Source organism: Dermochelys coriacea, chromosome 7 (genome assembly GCF_009764565.3).
Source record: "Dermochelys coriacea isolate rDerCor1 chromosome 7, rDerCor1.pri.v4, whole genome shotgun sequence".
Classification (NCBI taxonomy): domain Eukaryota; kingdom Metazoa; phylum Chordata; order Testudines; family Dermochelyidae; genus Dermochelys; species Dermochelys coriacea.
Window position 1 is genome coordinate 126,537,895 of NC_050074.1, and position 22,665 is coordinate 126,560,559.

Below are 22,665 nucleotides of genomic sequence, written 5' to 3' on the forward strand. Positions count from 1 at the left end.
CTGAAGCCTCTCTGAGCCTTATTGGGGGCAGCAAGCGGGCCCCAGGAAGAGGGGTGGATCGTGGACCCTTTTACACAGACCTACAGACATACCTTACAACTCTTTCCAGAAAGAAAGATAATCTTCTAAACCTCTAATTATTACAGTCAGCTCTAACCCTAGGAACTGGAACTATGCAGCAGGAGACCACAGGCTGCTCTGTCATGCCAGCCAGCAAACCCTGGGAACCATGAACATCTTGGGCTTCTAAGGTGTAAAGAAACCGGATTCCAAACTGGAGCCGTACAGAGCTCCTTTATAGGCTCTTCCTTCAGATGAGATTGCACCCCCTGTGAATGAATGACGGAGTGAGTGCCGGTGAGAAAGCATGTCTGCAGCTGAAAGAAAAGGGCAAAGACCTGGGGACCCAGCGACATGCCAGGGGGAGGGCGTGCGGGTCTCTCTGTGGCCAGACAAGCATGTCAGAAGGTGAGCGATGGAGCAGCTTTACTTCCCTCTCACTACAGAATCAGGGGTAGAACCAGCTAGTTTTGTTCACTCCCAGCTCTGAGATGCCCCAGGAATCGGAATATTCTGAATAGTCCCATGCTTTGATTCCTGTGGCCGGCCTACACCAGTGGGGCTATTCCCCTTTCCCGTCTCCATCCGTTAGGCAGGAGGGGGACAGATTCGTGTCTCATTTGCCCTGCTGTTAGCCCAGAGCTCCTCACCTGTGGTAATGAGAGCTGCTCAGGCGCAGAGCACGAGCCGTGGAGATGTGCACTCACACCAGAGCTGTGAACCTGCTCCCAGCTGCAGACAGCTGCCCCCCCCCCCATTGCACTGTAGGAGTGTGTGTGTGTCCCATGCCCCACCCCTCACCCAACTCACAGGAATCCAGCAGCATATGAATCCGAGAGATTGTTCATGCCTCCAGCTGAGGTGGCTCCGATACCTTCAAGCCAGATCTTCTTCCCAGGTGCATAGGTATTTACCACCTGTTCATAAAACAAAAAGAGCAGGAGACCGTCATCCCGTCCCTCTGCTGCAGGATGCAGGTCATCACTGCCTGGCCACTGGCAGGAGTCTGAGAACAACCAGCCAAAGCAGGAGGTTGGGCAGCAGCAGCCTGCCACAGAGCCGGGAAGGGGAGCCCAGTGCCTGGCTGAGCCACTGGGGATGCCAGAGGGCAGCTGTATTATCTACCCGCCTGACACGGCAGAGGGTGAAAGTGGGCACAGGCTGTGACGCTATCTGATTAAACTAGGACCATGGAAATCATTGTTGCTACCACTGTTACATAATTGCAACAAATCTTGTACAAAAGTTGTGAAGTGAGGTGTCTATGGAAAGGTTATGATTTGCTGAATGCGATTATGCTATTTGCATGCATGGATCATATTTGTATTTGAAGTTATGAGTATTGGCTCTATACCTGGATTTCTAATGTGTTTGTTCTGGGAAACTCCAACAAGGTATTTAGCCTGCACATCTTAGCCCTGGTCTACACTAGGCGTTGAGGTTGAATTTAGCAGCGTTAAATCGATGTAACCCTGCACCTGTCCACATGACGAAGCCCTTTTTTTCGACTTAAAGGGCTGTTAAAATCAATTTCCTTACTCCACCCCCGACAAGGGGATTAGAACTGAAATCGGTTTTGCTGGGTCGAATTTGGGGTACTGTGGATGCAATTAGATGGTATTGGCCTCTGAGAGCTATCCCAGAGTGCTCCATTGTGACCGCTCTGGACAGCACTCTCAACTCAGATGCACTGATCAGGTAGACAGGAAAAGGCCTGCGAACTTTTGAATTTCAATTTCCTGTTTGGCTAGTGTGGCAAGCTGCAGGTGACCATGCAGAGCTCATCAGCAGAGGTGACCATGATGGAGCCCCAGAATCGCAAAAGAGCTCCAGCATGGACCGAACGGGAGGTACGGGATCTGATCACTGTATGGGGAGAGGAATCTGTGCTATCAGAACTATGTTCCAGTTTTTGAAATGCCAAAACATTTGTGAAAATCTCCCAGGGCATGAAGGACAGAAGCCATAACAGGGACCCAAAGCAGTGCCACGTGAAACTTAAGGAGCTGAGGCAAGCCTACCAGAAAACCAGAAAGGCCAACGGCTGCTCCGGGTCAGAGCCCCAAACATGCCGCTTCTATGATGAGCTGCATGCCATTTTAGGGGGTTCAGCCACCACTACCCCAGCCGTGCTGTTTGACTCCTTCAATGGAGATGGAGGTAACATGGAAGCAGGTTTTGGGGACGAGGAAGACGATTATGATGAGGTTGTAGATAGTTCACAGCAAACAAGTGGAGAAACCGGTTTTCCCGACAGCCAGGAACTGTTTCTCACCCTGGACCTGGAGCCAGTACCCCCCGAACTCACCCAAGGCTGCCTCTCGGACCCACCAGGTGGAGAAGGGACCTCTGGCGAGTGTACCTTTTAAAATACTATACAAGGTTTAAAAGCCAGCAGGTTTAATGATTAATTTGCCCTGGCATTCGTGGCTCTCCTGGATATACTCCCAAAAGGTTTGCAAAAGGTTTCTGGGGAGGGCAGCCTTATTCCATCCACCATGGTAGGACACTTTACCACTCCAGGCCAGTAGCACGTACTCGGGAATCATTGTAGAGCAAAGCATTGCAGTGTATGTTTGCTGCCGTTCAAACAACATCTGTTCTTTATTTCTCTGTATTATCCTCAGGAGAGTGATATCATTCATGGTCACTTGGTTGAAATAGGATGCTTTTCTTAAGGAGACATTCAGAGGTGCCCGTTCCTGCTGGGCTGTTTGCCTATGGCTGAACAGAAATGGTCCCCGCTGTTAGTTACGCAGTGTGGGGAGGCAAAATGCGACCTTGTAACGAAAGCACATGTGCTATGTATGTAATATTAACAGCAAGGTTTACCGTGAAAGAGTGTACCCATTGTTCTATAAAATGTGTCTTTTCAAATACCACTGTCCCCTTTTTTTTTCTCCACCAGCTGCATGTGTTTCAAGGATCACAGGATCTTCTCCTTCCCAGAGGCTAGCGAAGATCAGAAGGTGAAAAAAACGCACTCGCGATGAAATGTTCTCTGAGCTCATGCTGTTCTCCCACACTGACAGAGCACAGACGAATGCGTGGAGGCAGACAATGTCAGAGTACAGGAAAGCACAAAATGACCGGGAGGAGAGGTGGCGGGCTGAAGAGAGTAAGTGGCGGGCTGAAGAGAGGGCTGAAGCTGAAAGGTGGTGGCAGCATGATGAGAGGAGGCAGGATTCAATGCTGCGGCTGCTGGAGGATCAAACTAATATGCTCCAGCGTATGGTTGAGCTGCAGGAAAGGCAGCAGGAACACAGACCGCTGCTACAGCCCCTGTGTAACCAACTGCCCTCCTCCCCAAGTTCCATAGCCTCCTCACCCAGACGCCCAAGAACGCGGTGGGGGGGCCTCCGGCCACCCAGCCACTCCACCCCAGAGGATTGCCCAAGTAACAGAAGGCTGGTATTCAATAAGTTTTAAACTTTTAAAGTGCTGTGTGGCCTTGTCCTTCCCTCCTCCACCACCCCTCCTGGGCTACCTTGGTAATTATCCCCCTATTTGTGTGATAAATTAATAAAAAATGCATGAATGTGAAGCAACAATGACTTTATTGCCTCTGCAGGTGGTGATCGAAGGGAGGTGGGGAGGGTGGTTAGCTTACAGGGAAGTAGAGTGAACCAAGGGGCGGGGGGTTTCATCAACAAACAGAACTTTCACACCGTAGCCTGGCGAGTAATGAAACTGGTTTTCAAAGCTTCTCTGATGCGCACTGCACCCTCCTGTGCTCTTCTAACTGCCCTGGTGTCTGGCTGTGCATAACCAGCAGCCAGGCGATTTGCCTCAACCTCCCACCCCTTCATAAATGTCTCCCCCCTACTCTCACAGATATTGTGGAGCACACAGCAAGCAGTAATAACAGTGGGAATATTGGTTTCGCAGAGGTCTAACCAAGTCAGCAAACTGCGCTAGCGCGCTTTTAAACATCCAAAAGCACATTCTACCCCCATTCTGCACTTGCTCAGCCTGTAGTTGAACAGCTCCTGACTACTCTCCAGGCTGCCTACATATGGCTTCATAAGCCATGGCATTAAGGGGTAGGCTGGGTCCCCAAGGATAACTATAGGCATTTCAACATTCCCAACGGTTATTTTCTGGTCTGGGAAGAAAGTCCCTTCCTGCAGCTTTTGAAACAGACCAGAGTTCTTGAAGATGCGAGTGTCATGTACCTTTCCCGGCCATTCCACGTTAATGTTGGTGAAATGTCCCTTGTGATCCACCAGTGCTTGCAGCACTATTAAAAAGTACCCCTTGCGGTTTATGTACTCGCTGGCTTGGTGCTCAGGTGCCAAGATAGGGATATGGGTTCCATCTATGGCCTCACCACAGTTAGGGAATCCCATTGCAGCAAAGCCATCCACTATGACCTGCACATTTCCCAGGGTCACTACCCTTGATATCAGCAGATCTTTGATTGCGCTGGCTACTTGCATCACAGCAGCCCCGACAGTAGATTTGCCCACTCCAAATTGATTCCCGACTGACCGGTAGCTGTCTGGTGTTGCAAGCTTCCACAGGGCTATTGCCACTCACTTCTCAACTGTGAGGGCTGCTCTCATCTTGGTATTCTTGCGCCTCAGGTCAGGGGAAAGCAAGTCACGAAGTTCCATGAAAGTGCCCTTACACATGCGAAAGTTTCGCAGCCACTGGGAATCGTCCCAGACCTGCAACACTATGCGGTCCCACCAGTCTGTGCTTGTTTCCCGGGCCCAGAATCGGCATTCCACCGCATGAGCCTGCCCGATTAGCACCATGATGCCCACATTGCCAGGGCACATGCTTTGAGAGAAGTCTGTATCCATGTCCTCATCACTCTCGTAACCGCGCTGACGTCGCATACTCACCCGGTTTCGCTTTGTCAGGTTCTGGTGCTGCATATACTGCTGGATAATGCGTGTGGTGTTTAATGTGCTCCTAATTGCCAAAGTGATCTGAGCGGGCTCCATGCTTGCCGTGGTATGGCGTCTGCACAGAAAGAAGGCACCGAACGATTGTCTGCTGTTGCCCTGATGGAGGGAGAGGCGACTGACGACATGGCTTACAAGATTTTCTTACAGGGAATTAAAATTACCAAAGGGGTGGCTTTGCAAGAAACTGAATGGCCGCCTCAAGGATAGAACTCAAAACCTCAAGGATAGAACTCAAAACTGGGTTTAGCAGACCATTGATTTCACAGAGGGAGGGAGGAAGGAGAAAACGAATACAAAACAAATCTGGTCTATTTCTTGTTTTGAGCCACTTCATCTATCTTTATACATCTTGCTGGCAGCAGACTGTGCAGTATGATTGCTAGCCATCGTCACTCCTGGCTGCTCGGCAGAAGACGGTGCAATATGACTGCTGGCCATCATCTTCTGTTGGCTGCAGATTAAAAGACAGTGCACTGCCGGTAGGACTCAATCGCCATGAGACAAAACAAGGGAAATGACCTGGCTGAGTCACTCCCATGTTTGCCCAGGCGCCCGATTAAAAGAGCACCCAGGACTATGTCGATGACGGCTACCAGTCATACTGCACTGACTGCTGCCAAAAGGCAATAAACTGCTGCTGTGTAGCAATGCAGTACCACGTCCGCCAGCACCCAGGAGACATACGGTGACGGTTAGCTGAGCGGGCTCCATGCTTGCCGTGGTATGGTGTCTGCACAGGTAACTCAAGAAAAAAGGCGCAAAACGATTGTCTGCCCTTGCTTTTACGGAGGGAGGGAGGGAACGGGGGCCTGACGATATGTACCCAGAATCACCCGCGACAATGTTTTAGCCCCATCAGGCACTGGGATTTCTACCCAGAATTCAAATGGGTGGTGGAGACTGCGGGAACTGTGGGATAGCTACCCACTGTGCAAAGCTCTGGAAGTCGACGGTTGCCTTGGTACTGTGGACACAGTCCACAGTCCACCGACTACATGCACTTAGAGCATTTGTGTGGGGACACACACACTCGACTGTATAAAAACGCTTTCTACAAAACCGACTTCTATAAATTCGACTTAATTTCATAGTGTAGACATACCCGCAGAGAGACTATTCAAATTAAGTGGCTCATCAAGGAACATTTAACTCACAATGGAAGACATCGACCTACCCTGAATGGACGTTCCTGTGAAGAATGTGCTGTTTGGGGTATAGGTAACGACTTTTACTGGGACTAAGCGAAATCAGGCATGGACATGTGACTTGCCCACGTGACTGCAAACTCCATCTTTTACCTGTAATTTTCCACTAGCGGTGCTGAGGGCTTTGCTTGAAAGAATGGATTTCCCTCTACATGGCAGAAGCTATGAAAGGCGCTGGAAACACCTCCATTTTGCCTCCTTCCTGCTCCAGCCTCTTTCCTGCTCAAGGCTCTGGACTGTGGACTTATACTAATAGGAGCATCTAACCACGGGACTGAGGTCCTTCCAATGATTTGGACACAATCAGAGACTTGACTTAAGTCATCAGTTTATTCCATCACTGCTACAAGCCTGAACCAAGAACTTTGCAATTATTGTATGTATTTGATTCCTTTAACCAATTTTAACTCTTTCTTTCTTTCTTTCTTTCTTTCTTACAAATAAACCTTTAGATTTTAGATACTAAAGGACTGGCAAAAGCGTGATTATTGGATAAGATCTGAGTTGTATATTGACCTAGGTGTGTGGCTGGTCCTTTGGGATCAGAAGAACCTTTTATTTGATGAAATTGGTTTCAAAGAACCACTCATCTTTAAGTCTAGTGTTTTTGGTGGTGATACAAGGACTGGAATGCCTACGGAAACTGCTGTTCTGCCTTCTTGTTAGCCAGTGTGGTGAAACAGAAGTTTACTTTTATTGCTGGTTTGGTACATCTCATGGGAGAATAACCACCAGTTTTGGGGTGTATCTACCCAATTTCTCAGCAGTTTGTCTTGAATTTGGTATTCTCAGTTGTGACCCACGACGGCCTGGTGACAGGCATCAGACCATGGATGGTTCACCCCACTCAAAAAAGAGCAGGGAGGTGACAGGTGCAGGAACAGTCGGACAAAGCACATGCAGTTTCCAGTCCTGTTGGGCCAGATCTATGATGCGCAGAGGGAGTGCTGAGGGATCCACACCCCCAATTGGAGAGACGATTGAAGGGATTTCCTGACTCTGCTAAATCTCCCCCAGTAGAGAGCCCTGCCCTGTGGGCTCAAAAGCCTGTTCCTAGAAGAATGTGTACACAGCTGATGGCAAGCGTGGTCCTTTGGGCTGTGCTGGGCATGCGGATCCCACTGATGCTGCTCCTGCCCCTGCACAGGAAAGTTTGGAAATTTCTCACTCAGCAGCATCACTTAGGCTCTCATGCTCCCGCTCCTGAGAGCCTGGCTGGGAGGCGACCCCAACTACCAGCCAGTTCCTACGCCATCCAGGGCCGGAAGGGCCAGACTTCGAGCTGTGGGGCTGGAGTGTGGGGCCTGGGATCCACGTGCACATTTACATCTCAAAGAACCACAATTATTGTAAGGCAAGTGTGACACTGAACCAGCAAGGGTTAAACAGTCAGCAGGCTATGGGACCTAAAGATCAACCTTCAAGAACATATTAGAGAAGTACTGAAGTGGCAAACAGTCAGTAAAGCCATGGACAAAAGTTCCATATCATTAGCAAATTAGAGGTAAATACTAATTGTATTTGTCTATGTTTACCTATCTCTTGTTAGATGTTAACAAGGTAACCAGATTAGCTTGTACATGCTACATTTCAATTCCTGTCTGCTACAAAAGGAATATTAGCAATTAAATTAAACATGTGGTGGAATAATGTCATTGTCTGTATTTCCCTTGGAAGTTTGTAGTAAACTGTCTCTGAACTGCTGGAATGGTTAATCGCCTTTTGCTAATCAATGCAACTCATTACCTGTGTGCACATATGAAACAGGAATTGACTTCAAAGTCACAATGTATATTACCCATTCTTCACCCAAGGAATACCTACTGTGTTATCTGTCTCAAGAGGCTATAGTAGCCTGCCAGAGATGGATAAAAGAACTCTAGAGCCTGATCCTGTCATCTCAGATCTGCTTAAGGTTGGCCAGGGGAAGCTTGACTCGCAAGACTGAGGTCTTCAGCGCCAGTCTGGATTATCCTGCTATTTCTCATGGAAGAATTTATATGGACTCTGCACATGGATTGTCTATTGGATTATAACCGATGGAATTAATTCGGAAAGAACTTTTTGCAACTCAGCAATTCACCATCTCTACTATGAAACTAACCTAAGAACTTTATTCAGATCTGTATGAATAATGATCTTTTACTCATAACTACTCTTTCTTTTCAATAAATCTTAGATTAGTTAATAAGAACTGGCTGTAAGCATGTATTTGGGCACAGTCTGATACATTCATTGACCTGGTGGATAACGTGTCCAATATTTTGGGATTGGTAGAACTTTATATATGGTGAATAAGATTTTAAATAATTCTCACCATATTTGACTTGGCTGTCTGTGTACTGGAGTTGGACCGACGCAGAAAGCCAAGAATCTCTCTACCCAACGCCACTACCCAACCCCTGTATCCACTGTGTCCAGTGTTGCTGGCAAAGAAGTTTAAGCAATTAACATGCCTTCAGAGCAGAAGGAAGGAAACTTCCTTAACTCAGAAGGAAGTTTATCTTGAAAGCCTGCCATTTTGTCCCATTGTATGTTATTACATTTGGCCAACATTGAATGATAATTGGAAATTCTCATTTGAAGGGGGGCCAAGGAATAAATCTTTCTCCCACAAAGATCCACTTTTTTGGTTCCTTCTCTTTTGGAGTAGCTCTTGAAAGCTGCTTGGATGTTTTATTAAGAGTCATGATTATGACTGAAGATGGAGCTGGGTGAGTATAAAAAACCTCAGACCTCTATGGGGGAACTTGATATTTTCAATCTGCTCATTCAGATGTTGCCAACATAAAGGTGATGTTGCCTATAACTCCTTAGCTGGTTCAAGGATACCTTCTTTAAAAGGCAGAGGCACCTTATTTTGAGTAGAAGGTTGGAGGATGTCAAACAATTTATATGACTTTTCCTGCATAAGCTCCAGAGGAATTGCTAACGTCTCTGCCATCCTCTTTAGAAATCCTTGAAAAGCCTGAAAGTCGTCTACTGTGGAAGGAACAGAAGACACTATAGCCTCATCGGAAGAGACAACGTGTTCTGAAGGTCCATTGTGGATGTGTGGCTCTCCTTCTTCAAACAGAGGCTGCTACTCCATAACTAAAGATTTCTGGGGAGAACAGGCTGACTGCAGACATTCTGTTCTAGCGAAACTGCCCCTCAAAGCAGAGATAGCAGGAAATTGTTGACCCAAACTATGCCAAGGAGGCCAGAAAGGCCAGGACTGGTATCCATAGTCATAAGGCATAGAATTCCAGGGTGCTCACATCCATGGAGGTAACTGAATATCATGTGAACGGCTCCTAACTGGAGAAACCCAAGAAGGGTGGTTTCTGTGGTGTGTATATCTCTTAGCTGGGACAGGAGAGAGCTGCCTACTAGCCTTATCTGATGCAGAAGCTGAAGAAAAGCACTGAATTGGAGGGGTCTGCGAGGTGAAATAACTTGATGAGCGGTAGGCTCCACTGTGCCAGAAGCAGGAGGTCTTAAGGTAATTTTCATGACTGGTATTTTTGTCCACTGTGGCACTGAAAATCTTGGGGAAACTGAGGCAGGAAAGGCTTGTACAATAGGTGACTCTGGCTCAGGAGTAATCCTGATTTCCTCCTGTGACAAAGGATGCCTCAGGTGGTACCAACGCTGCCGATGTGGAAGTGGAAGCTGAAGTCTTCAAAGTTGCTTGTTTTGGTAATAAGTCTCTCTGTACCGAGCATTTCGAGGCAGGCTTGATGCATTACGGTACTGAGATGGACAGAGCCAAGCGGAGGCATTGGAGGCTGCTTGAAGTTGTGCTGGGGTAGCTCTGAGCTAGTGCTGCTGGTGTAAGGGTCGGTGCTGCTGAAGCCAGTCTCGGCACAAGAGGGAGCGAGTGCCTCAGTGCTGACAGCGAGGGCTCTGATCACTCTGGTAGGACCTCTGCAAGCTGCGCTAAGCTCTTGCCAGATCTAAGAGGTCTTTCTGGACCTCGGATGCTTGGAATGATCTGTGACTGCTCTGGAGCACTGGCCGCTTGGCCGGATCGGGAAGGGGCGCTGTCCCCTGCTCTCAAGGAGTTTCAGAATCAGAGGTTGCTCTCATGGATTTTTCCATGAGAAAAATCTTCAGCCTAGATTGTCTAAATGTGTGTGTGTGTTCACTGACTGCCCTGCTCGATGGCAGTACATGGCTCTCTGAGGAAATAGCAACACAGGTCATCTCTGTCTCCAAAAGCAATTGCCCCTGTACACAATGGACGTGATTTAAAGCCCTAGGAGTGAGGCTGCGGTCTAACAAGCCCTACCAGATACCTACTACCTAGCGAGAGAGATTGAATATGCCAATGGGCAGACAGAGCTGATCTAGAGAACTCATTCTCACTGCTATGGAACAGACTCCCTACTGAGTACTAAATGAGCTGACTAAGGCGAAGGGATACTGACGAGGTCCAGCTGTCTGTCAGGCCCTACCCCACATGCTCTCGGGGGGCAGGGGAACACGTGTGAGAGTGTTCAAGTGGACACTGCTGAGGGAAAGATTTCCCAGTCCTGTGCAGGGACATGGGCGCACCATGAGTGGGATCTCGAAGAAGGGCAGAACAGAGCAGATTGAGCCAGGGGCTCCAGCCAGGACTTCATCCCATCCCTCCCCCTGGACCACACACTCACTGAATGCTGGGCTGCAGAAACAGCAGTCTCACAGGTCCAAATGGCAGGTTTCAGAGTAGCAGCCGTGTTAGTCTGTATTCGCAAAAAGAAAAGGAGTACTTGTGGCACCTTAGAGACTAACAAATTTATTAGAGCATAAGCTTTCGTGAGCTACAGCTCACTTCATCGGATGCATTTGGTGGAAAAAAACACCAAATGCATCCGATGAAGTGAGCTGTAGCTCACGAAAGCTTATGCTCTAATAAATTTGTTAGTCTCTAAGGTGCCACAAGTACTCCTTTTCTTTTAGGTCCAAATGGGTCTCTCCAGGGTCTGCAGGGGACAGGCTTTCACAGAAAGGTGTTATTCACACCTGTCTGATGCAGCCCCAAAGTGTCTGGCACTCAGGGCCGGCCCACAACATTTTGGCATCTGAGGCGGGGAGCTCAAATGATGCCCCCATATACCTTCACTTGGGCCAAAACTTTGAAAGGTCTCAATTCTGCCTTCTTCGTGTTCTACTCCTCTCATGGTACTGCTCTGCCACCTACTCCAATAAAGGAGAACTCACAACTTAAAATGCCTTGTTCAAAAATTTTAAGTAACACTTAACTTTCAAACACCTGAACAGCAATTGTAACTTTTCTTGTCTGCATAGTAAACACTGGCATTTTTATCAGTTTGAATAATCAAAGTGGTGCTTTCCATACCTTCTTGGCTGCACAAATTTGAACTGCTTCGTGAAGGTCCACAGTCTGGGCCAGCTCATGCTCTATTGAGATGGTTGCAAGGCCGACCAGCCTCTCCTGTGTCATTGTGGAGCATAGATGTGTTTTTATTAACCTCAGCTTGGAGAAGCTGCGTTCTCCACTGGCAACTGTTACAGGAAGTGTTAGAAGTACGCACAGAGCAACAAAAGCATTTGGAAAGAGGGTGGTCATCTTATTTGTGCACATATATTCCAGAACAGCCTTTGGAGTTGATCCTGCTGAAATGTATCTTGAAAAAGTTTTCAGTTCATTACCTAAATCACTCACATCAATATTGCACATGTCATCATCTGTCAACACTGTCTCTAGTGCCCTGCATTGCTGGCGTAGGTCTTCTTAAGGTATAGTGAGGAGTTTTGGAATATCATACAACATCCCAAATATACTGCTGCATGAAATGTTTTTTCAAATGACTGTATTGCACAATCTAGCACATGGTTAAAGAATTAAACTTTGAATTGTTGTTTGGGGTCTCTTATGGGATTATCCCGTGCCTCGTAATCAAAATGTCTTCTTCGGTGACTCTTGTATTCTTGAATGGTTGGGAAAATAGCTTCAGTGTGAAGTTCCTCTGCCAACTTCTGTGCACTCTTCAGAACATTTTGAAATCCCTCATCTGACTGGTAAGACTGTAGGTATGACTTTGCTTTGTCCAGTTATTCCATTGCTCCAGATATATCAAGGTCAACACCTTGGAGTCTCTTGCTTACAACATTTATTTCAAACAGTATGTCATGCTATAACACTAAGCCACATAGAAATTTGAAGTTATGTGTTTCTGATGATTCCATTTCCCTCTGCCACAGTTCTCCCACGAACAGTTCCTGTCATAGCATTATCCTCCATAATGGCAACTATGGCATCATCTATCTTCCCAATTTGGTGTTTGATAGGCTTTATTGCCTCCACACAACTTTCCCATTGTTGGCACTCAGCGATTTCAGTGTCAGAGAGGATGTTCCCAGATGTTGCTTCAAAATTTGCATCGATGAGTTAATGCAGAGAAAAATACATAGATGCTTTGAATTACATTACAAAATTCAGCAGCCTCACTAGAAGCTGATGCTGCATCACTGACCACCAAGTTCAATGAATGAGAATTGCATGGGACAAAAAAAGCTCGGGTTTAACTCTCGAGGGTTTAACTGTCGGATCCATGTCTGCACTGCTTTGTTCTTTCCTCTCATGTTGGCACCATTATTGTAGCCCTGACCTCTCATGTCAGCTATCGCAATTCCCGTATCTTCCAGCTTTTTAAGAAGCACATTTGTCATACCAGCTCCTGTAGTATCATCAATGTCAATAAATTCTAAAAATGCTCTCTGACAGTCATCAATTGCAGAGACATTTTCACTAGGATCTGTTGTTACAAAATGCACCATTAACGCCATTTGTTCCGCATGGCTGATGCCAGGTGTGCAGTCCAGAATAACAGAGTACTATCTTGCTGATTCAGATCTGCCACAATCTTCTGTTTGACTTTTATTGCCAGTAACTGTATGATCTCATTTTGAATTGTTTTTCCAAGGCAGTGGTGTGTGTACACCACTTGGGTGGTGACTCTTCTTAGATGCTCCTGGAGTCCAGCATCAAACTCAACCATCAGCTCCACAATTTTAAGGAAGTTTCCATTGGTTGGCACATACAGCTGATCTGAAGTGCCACGCAGTGGTAGATTTTGGGTAGCAAGCATAGCAAACAATGGCAATGAGCCTTTCCAGAACATTTGGCCAGTAAAGAGACAATGCAATCTTCTCTTGATGCTGATCATCTGTAGTGGCCTTTAACCTTAGTCTCATCTCAAGCTCGTTCCACTTATGGAATGCTCTCTGGTGATTTGCTGCCTTCTCATGGCGTGCCAGATTTCTAGCCAAATGTTTCCAGTCCTTTGTTCCTGGAGAACCCAATGTGGCTGGAACATTAGACTGGAAGAGTTTTTTCAACAAAAACAGTATGCAGCATTCTGGGTTTTGGATCACATAAGTCATGGCCACTCCACTTTGTCACCATTGGGGATTTCACACCAGTAATGTGTTGGATGGAAACTACTATTTTCATTGTCTTTGGGAAACATGAAGTTTTTCACTTGCTGTGGCCCATGCAGTACAAGGAAGTCCCTCAGGTTACTGCTCAAGTGGGTCCACAGTCCTGGATCATCTAGACTTAAGGAACTAAACTCAGCAGCAGCAGTTTCTTGCTCCTCCACCACACTCTTCTCTGAGCTACACTTTTCTTCAGGAATGTGCATGGTTACATCCATTTGAGATGGAGATATGGATGCTGCAGTAGCTGCCCGGACACCCTCACTCTGACTAACTGGAAGATCAGGCCTCTCCTCACCACTCACATCCTCACTGGGGCCGGAAGGCTCACGGTGACCATTTGTGTCTATGTATCTCAGGAGACCTCCTTCCTGCTTACATAGAAAAGCTTCCTTTGCTTGCTTTTTTTTTCTGAATGCTGCCCCAGAGGGGTGTTTTCTTCTTTCACTCATGGCTGCTGTTCTGGGCCAGCTATAGTGGCTCTCAACACTCAATTGAAGGGGACAAATAAGCAGGCTGGTAGCAGGGCCTGAGTGAGGGAAGATATCAGCGTCTTAAGGGCCTCACTGGCTCCTACTCCTTCAGTTGACTGCCTGTTCTCCTCAAGGGGGTTCAGGGAAGCAGCAGGAAACAGGAAGCTCCCTGAGAAGCTGGGGTTAATCAGTCCAGGCCCTGGGGGGGCTAGAGAGGTACCTAAGAGGATCCTCCTCCTCTCTCTCCCTGCAGCTTCTGCTGCTTTCTGTGATTCCCTCTCCCCTTTTCTCCTGCCTGCCTGTTCTGTCTCTTGTGCCCTCCTCCCTCCAGCACCGCACTCCCCCATCTCTGGGAGGATACAGATGCACCAGCAGCAGACGCCATTTTCTACACTCTGGGTCCTAGGGGGCCCCCCCCCAAGTCTGGCACCCAAGGCGGCTGCCTCAGTTCGCCTCATCATAAGGCCAGCGCTGCTGGCACTGGCAGAGAGGGAGGGGCACAGCCCAGTTCAGCCCCCCCCCAGTGACTTTACAGCGGAGGGAGGGCAGCAGCACCACCTGCCCTTCGCCCTGGTGAATCCCCTCCCAGGCACATGGCACAGGACGATGTGAATGAGGTTGGTGAGCTCTGCTGTAAGCAGGTGGAATTCATACCTTGCTCCTAATAAACGACCCGCGCACCACCTGCCCACCCGCAATCCACACTACCCTCCCTCCTGGGGTTCGGTTCTGTACTACCTCAGACACTGCACCCAAGCCCCAACCTCAGCGTGGCTGGGTCTAGGGTTTCCCTGTGCGTCCTCTCTGCCCCCACCCTTGTTTCCTCTCACCGGAGAGAGGGGCCCCAATCCTCTTGGTATTGTGGCTGGAACTAACTGTCCCCAGCTGGTGGTATGACTCAGCAACGATCGCATGGCATCTTTTGCATGCCGGGGTCGGGCACCTGAGCCTTGGCAAAGGAGCCGCTCCTTCGTCAGCTGGTTCCGAGAGCCTGGCTTAGCGTTAAACCCACTCTCCCGTGTTTACTTGGAATTCCTGGGGTGTTACTGCCCCTGCCTGGCAGACTCCGGACTTCCACTGCAGCCACTGATTTACATCAATGCAGGATTGGGCCCTAGGCAGCTCTTATAGAGACTAGCCGAGCCCCAGCAGGGAGTCACGTCTCTGCAGGTTGCGCTGTGCCTTTCAGAGAGCCTCCCCCTTTTATTGCTAGGCCAGGGGCTCGCAGACTTTGTGACAGCACTGCCCCATTTGAACATGGAGGACATCATTTTGAAGAGCAAAATAGCTTCCTCTGCATAGCACAGCCTCAAGGCTAATGGAGGTGTCATTTTGTAAAGCACACACCATACCTGTGTGGCGCAAAATGATGCCCTCTGCAGAATAGGGATCACTGTGACCCCATGTGCTGCGACCCACAGTTCAGGAACCGCTGCATTAGGCCCTGGGCCCTCACAGATACATCTACACAGTGTTTTGGAGCCCGCGGGAGCGAGCATCCTAACCTGGCTGGACAGACTTGGGTTACCGGGACTCACACTAGCACTCTAGAAACAGCTGTGTAGACAGTGCCTTGACATGCAGCTTAGGCGGGAGCTTGGGCTCTGAAGCCTAGGGAGGGCGCGGACGTCAGACCCTGAGCTGCAACTTCGGCGCACTGGTGACCCCGCTATTTCTAGAGCTCTTGGTAGAGGCCTGCTAGTCCAGGTCTGTCGAGCCAGGCTTCAGGGGGAGGCTGGGAGGCCCCACAATGCTGTATAGACGTACCCCACTTTGCATGCTCCATCACTCCACGCCTGGATTCCCGGCCTCAGCACCTCTGGGTCTCACCAGGGCTCCTTCAGCAAGCTTAGCAGCTTGTAGCCTGCCCCTCCTGGGAGCCAGGCAGCCAGCAGACATTTGCAGCAACCCAGGACAGACTTCTCTAAGCACTACCCGTGTTTATTAGTCAGCTGGAGTTCAGTGTTTAGGGACAGTGAGTGAAAATGCCCTGGCCTAACTGGCCAGTTTCTCTTCGCTCAGTTAGGCAGCCTCATGTTGCACTGGACGGGCAGGCAGGCTGCCTGCTTGCAGCTAACCTCCCTGGCCTTACTCTGCTGGAAGCGCTGGAGAGTCGGTTTTCTGTCCCCTTCCTAATGCCTTGGGGTTGGTCCTTTGTCTTACGTCCTGTTATGCTGTTTTCATGCATACTGCCTGTCCCCCTGATGCATGGGTTCAGGTAGGGGATGGGCTGTGGTCAGACTGGTAATTGTCCATCCACATCAAACAGATCCTCTGGGCTGGCTGTCATTACCATGGTGTCTCCATGGTAGCTTCATTCACATGCTCACAGCTCTTGTTTGTCCATTCATACCAACCTGGCATGATCCACACCTGGTCAATTCATCATTTAGTCCCCTGTCTCTGGAAAGAAATTAACCTCTTTGGTGGCAGTACAAAAGTGAGTGGGAAACTGAGTCATACAGGCTTTTCATAACCTCTCCCCCCAGAACTTTCCCATGTTCTCCCTGCAGGGCTTTCCCATCTCTCACATACTGCTCCTATCAGTCTCTCCAACTGCTGCTGCTCCAACCATGTCACTCCCCCACCCCCACTTCTGGGTCCCTGCACTGCCTCCCCATCTCTTTTTGTTCTTGCCCTCACCTTCCAGGTAACTGCACCCTTTCCTCCATCGCCACCCAGCCCTGCTCCCCGCATCTCCTTCCATAGCTCTACCCCAGGTCTGAGCAACCTCCTGTCTCAGCACACCAGGCTACACCACCCTCCTCCAGGCCCCTAAGAGCATCTCACTCTGCCTGGTTTTCACCCCTCCATGCACCAACGCAGGGTCAGCGTAATCCTTGCCCCTCCCCAACACAGCACAAATCATGTGCCACAATGGGAGACGTTCTGCTCAGCTGGGCCCAAAGGAGACAAAAAGGCTGATTGAGTCACACAGTCAAAGCCCCCAAGGACAGAGCTTCCTGCCGTCCCAGATCAAACAGCAAGAGAACAGCATTTCCTCAGGCCTTGACTCTCTCTTTAGTTTCCCCACTTCTGCTGCTGGCATACTGCCCACCCCCATCCCTCCAGGACTCGGGGGAGGCTGCCCATGAAGCTTGTTTACAAGGTGTGGGACACAGTTTGGCTCTGTGCTGCATCGCCAGCAGACCGGAGGGGGCACTTCCCCTCCACAGCACCAGGGATGCCTGGCCTCACCCTGCTCATGTCTGAGCAGAGAGGAGGTGCCATGCTGGCAGGGCTTGAAGGCTCTGAGCAGCCTTTCTTCCCCCCGAGACGCCAGATTCTGCCCAGAGAGAAAAGATCCCTGTGTATCGAGAGAAATGCTCGCAGCCCAGGAACATTGAGCCAGACACTGAGCCCGAATGCAAGAGACGCTAACATCTCCGCTAGCAGGGTGCAGAGCAGATTTGTGGCACCAGAGCACCCCTGCCCAGGCACCAGCCAGCCACGAACATGCTGTCACTGGAGTTCCAAGACTGTGATGGCACCGAGGTGACAGGAATGGAGGCTCCACATAGAGGCCAAGTAAGCAGCAATTTACGGAAAAAACCCAGGTGCTCAGGTCCCAAATCCTAGGGTGCCAGAGCCTTGTAGCAGGTGTTGGAGCACAAGAGCCCAAGCACAAGTGACAATGCCCCCAGAAATGGAGCTTCTGTATCAGATCTGGGCCGCAGGCAGAGCAGAAACCAAGGAAATGAAAGTCGGGGTGCCCAGGGACCAGAGATGAGTCAGTGCAACGTCCGTGCAGAAGCTGCTTTGTTGGCCACATCACTGGAGTGGATGGGAACACTCTAAGGGAAGCATTATTAGTCAGCGGGGGGACCTCTTCCTGGGGCCAGCTCTCTCTACCCCATTACCGCTGCCCTCAAGGGTAGAGTTGGAGAAGTCCCGCCAGCCCTGGGCTAAGGAGCTCCTGGGAGTATCAGTACAAACCCCTAAGAGATGTGAGGTGTGATGGATGTTTCAGGCAGCCAGGAGCTCCCCTCCCATGACAGCACAGAGTCCTCTCTCCAGATTTCCCAGCTCCTCCAGGCAGTGGTCACTAAATGTTTGCAAACGCCAAAGAACCAGGAGCATTTTTGTTCCTGAGCCAGTGTGGGCAAATGGAACATGTGGCTGGACTGGGCTCCCAGGAAAATGTTAAGGACGCCAGTGCTGAGCTGCTTCCCTCGCAGCCTGTGAGAGTCAGCATCCCTGACGGAAGGCCCAGAGGTGCTGGCATTCTGCCTATAATTATCTAAGCCCGCCACCTTCCTGAGCAGAGAGGAAGCAATAAAACAGGAGAGTGTCTTAGCCCAGCTGTGCTAATCAGCCGGCAGGATGCACTCGCTCCCAGTGAAGCTGCATCCCATTAGCGCCCAGCTCCACATGCTCTCAGCTGTGCTGCAAGTCCCACAGGACTCCTTCCCCCAGCCCCAGCAGCTCCTCCAGGCTTCCCGAGACTCAGGCCCCTGCAAGCCCCGGTCCCTGCCGGCCTTCCCAGGGCCCTGTGCCTACCCCCAGTGGCTGCTCACGCTGCAAAGAGGAGTGATGATGGGGCAGTTGTCATGGCATGCAACACTGTGTAGGGTTCAGCGCTAGGGGGCACTGTGTAAAACGAACCTCAGCCACACCCAGCAGAGCATTAAGGGGTCGAGTGATGAGCACAGCCAGGGCATGTAGGCAAGCGCTGCAGACAGTTCCCATCCGGTACAAAACACGCCAGCAACAGGGCATCCAGCATCTTCAGAGCAGGAACCCAAGAAAGGGTCTGAACAGGCAGAGGCCATGGGACCCAGCACTCCCCCTTGTAACACACTGATCCCCACCAGTTGTCACCTTGTCCCTGCCCGCTCCACACATAGAGTGAGGTGTCTGCCAACTCTCAGCTTCTCTCAGATCGGGACCCCTCCTCAGCTCCTTCCCTGGGCCAGCCCCACTGGGATCGCTGCCCCTGCTCTCCGGTGACACCACAGTTCTTCAAGTTTGGATCCTGTTTCCCACCTCTGAAAATGCCTCCCTTGACCTTCTCACTCCATGTGGCCATTTGTTCCCTCTGACAGCCCCCTGGAGCCTTCCCTAGCAAAGAGGGAATGAGCTCCTCCCTGCACCCATACCCAGCACAGCCATTCATCCTCCCTGCCTGTGCCCAGCCCAGCATCCTGGTGATACACACGGTCCCTGTGATGGACGTTTCAGTCAGCCAGGAGCTCCCCTCCCATGACAGGAACACCCTCCTGTGCCCAGCACAGAGTCTTCTCTCCAGATTTCCCAGCTCCTCCAGGCAGTGGTCACTAGATGTTTGAAAACGCCAAAGAACCAGGAGCATTTTTGTGCTCCTTGTGTCCTTTCACTGGCTCCTTGTGCCATTTCACTGGCTCTCACCACCAACCCCTCCAGTGGCAGGAGTACGCTAGGGTTATTTCTTGACATGGTCAGCGATTGTCCCTTCCACTTTGCTGCACGGCCCCTCAAGTCCCTTCCCTGTGTTCTCTCCGAGTCGCTTCCCATCCCTACAGTCTCTCCAGACGAGAATTGCAATAGTCAGGCAGAGCAGTGACGAGTGGCATAAAAACCTAGACAGAAGAGAGAGACAACACGTCCTCCAGGCTCTTTACCAAGGGCGAAGCCCCTTGCTGAGATTCTCCCATTTGAAGGTGTCCTGTTTTTATTGTGGGACTCGCAAATGAGCATGCAGCGCTAACGCCCTGTCCACGCTACAGCTGAAGCCGCTGGCTCCCTTGCTCAGTGTGTTTCGCGCACAGCCATTGCTAGCACGCTCCAGCCCTGTCTGCCCGCCCAGCATGGACAGGAATACTTCCTGAGACTCGTGTGAGCCGATCAGTGCTGTAGATTCGGACACAGCAGGCTGAAGATAGCCGGAGTTTATAGCATAGTCAGTCACCACATGACTGCCAGGGAGAAAACAAATTGCTGTTCATAATGACCAAGGAAACTTGTGCTAGAATCATGCTAGCAGTAACTGCTGGAACTGTGTTACAGCCTGGCCACCAAATCACAGCACTAGCCTGGCGCAGGGCAGAACTGTGGCCCCACTGTGTTCCCTTGGTCACAAACATGCACTTGGATCGAAGAGAGAGCTCAGTTTTTTGTCTGGCCTGATCTGTTTTCAGAAGCCCACCAGCCTCCACTTCTCAGGTGCTGCGAGGTGTGTCAAGCTCAAGACCCTGCTTTTTGCTCAGTGTGGAGGAGCTCTGGAGGTGGGGGCCCTGCTCTTGGCTCTCCTTGCCCCTCTCCCATGTGTACGGGGCTGTTGACCCCTCACTGAAATTCAGTGGGGTTTTTTGGTTGGCCTCTTGCAATACCAAAAGAAAGGGGAAGGCCTGAAAAGAAATCAGGATCCTGAGACTGACAGTCCCTAGGGCCAATGGAGAGAGGCCAACACTCCAGGTCAGCATGACTGACAGGGCAGGCAGGCCGGCCAATGGGGGGCCAGGAGCCTGGGGGCCCGTCCTCGGTGTGAGCTGGGGCAGAGTTAAGGGGAGAGCAGCACCAGAGCCAGTGGAACCAGAGCAGTAGCCCAGAAGGCAGAGGCGGGCTGGAGGCAGAGCAGCAGCACTGAGCCACACCAACGGGGAGCCTGGAGCTGCGGGGCCAGAGCCGGGGAGCAGACATGGCTCGGGCCTCACATAGTCCTGCAGCTGAGTGCAGCGAGCGGCTGGGGAGAGACAGGCCCTGGGCAGAGGGCCCAGCGCAGGGAGACGTTGCCAGAGAAGAGGCCTTGCAGGCTGGATGCAGAGGGGGGTTGTGACCCTGACAGGGGGCCTAATGCTGGGGAGAAGGGTCCTCTCACATAGAGCCTGAGGGCGTGTGGCCACCCCCAGAGCAGAGTCTGCTCGCGGTGTCACCGCAGCATGGCCAGGGCCTGGACAGGGGGACTGGGTATGTGAGGAGCAGACTGGGAACTTTCCTTACGGCCCAGAGATACTGATTGTGCGTCCCCGTGCCCACAGGGCGGGGGCTTGTTTTCCTTTAGCCTTTTCCATTTTTCCATATTTTTCTTACAGTTGCTGTTTAATAAATCATATGTGGTTTGAACCGTAATGCAGAGATCAGTGGGGCAGGGACGTGGACAGTGTGGAGAGATCACTGCAGAGTGGGGACACCCTAAGCCCTGTCTTAAGTGACCCCAACAAGACTGGGGTTCAGCCTCCCAGGGATCAGGGTCACGAGGACTCTGCCATGCATGTTGGAGTCTATTTTTGAAAACGTGAAACTGCAGAACTGGAATTAATTTATAAACTGGACACCATCAGATTAGGCCTGAATAAAGACTGGGAGTGGTTGGGTCATTACAAAACCTAAACCTAGTTTCCCCCATACTAAATTTCCCCCTACTGTTACTCATACCTTCTTGTCAATAGTCTGAAATGCGCCACTCTCATTACCACTGCAAAAGTTATTTTTCCTCCCTTGGTATCCTGCTGTCAATTGAATTGTCTCGTTAGACTGACCTCACACTTGGTAAGGCAACTCCCATCTTTCCATGTATTTATACCTGCTCCTGTATTTTCCACTCCATGCATCTGATGAAGTGGGTTTTAGCCCACAAAAGCTTATGCCCAAATAGATATGTTAGTCTCTAAGATGCCACAAGGGCTCCTCGTTGTTTTTGCTGATACAGACTAACACGGCTCCCCCTCTGAAACTTAGTGGTCTGTTGAACACAGTATCTACTTCAATGCTACTTCCTTCAGGGACTCGGGAGGCAAGTTGCTAGAGATGACTTATTTCAATAAGTTTGGCTTTACCACCCTTCCTTCGCCTGCTGCAGCTTCCCACTTGCTACGCCAACAATTGCAGCAGCCCCAAGAATCCTCCCCCTGCATTGCCCAGGTACCCTTGAGCCCAGCCTATTTCACACTCTGCTCCTTTGAAGTCCCATGCACTGTGTTACTTCCTTTCCCACAGGCCTCACTCAGCATTTCACACCTGTTACTACCATGAGTCCCCTGCAGGGGCTATTCCACTGCTACCCCCCCGATCAGCCCTGGCTGGTTCCCATTTGTTAGCCACACTCTGCAAGGAGCTGGGAGTTCGGCCACCTCCAGTGGCACGGCTCCTTGGTCAGCTTTCCCAGTCAGAGTCTGGTAGCTGCCATCCCCCATGACCACCACCTGGCTTGACTCGCAGCCCCTTTTGCCTGCACAGGGGCTTCCTGACCTCCCTGGCGAGAGCCAGGTGATTAACAACTGAAAACATGCCGGACTCAAGAGCAGCCAAGATCAAGGCCCCGTCTCTCTCAGCAGTTCCACTGCTGAACACTACTCCTGAGACCAAATGTGTGCACAATTAGGGTCAGTCGTGCAGGTCCCCGACCAGAAGCCTGTGCCAACTCCAGTGCGCCAAACCGCAGCCACTAGAGCTGGGTCGTCCTTTCACCCCACGCAGTCCCTTGGCACTCACGCACTTTCTGGATTTTCCTGATCTGGTCAGAGAGCGTGTCTAACAGGCGTGTTTTCAGGAAGTCCGTCACTTTGGCCACTCGGCCATCAATGTAGTAACTGGAATGAGAATAAGAAGGCAAGAATCAGACAGGAACTACAGCAAGGAGCTGGGAGTAACTCTGTCCCTGACCTT

General features: G+C 50.4%; 1 protein-coding gene across 2 annotated transcripts in view; it reads right to left on the bottom strand.

Moving 5' to 3' along the window:
* Positions 1 to 22,665, bottom strand: part of HPSE2 (heparanase 2 (inactive)) — a 318,946-nt gene that overhangs the window by 39,248 nt on the left and 257,033 nt on the right. For both annotated transcript variants that reach the window (XM_043519408.1, XM_038410018.2), the window contains exons 7-8: positions 22,496 to 22,589; positions 871 to 977 (exon numbers count right to left, since the gene is read on the bottom strand). In XM_043519408.1, coding sequence (XP_043375343.1) covers positions 871 to 977; positions 22,496 to 22,589 — 201 coding nt within the window. The remainder of the gene's footprint in view (positions 1 to 870; positions 978 to 22,495; positions 22,590 to 22,665) is intronic.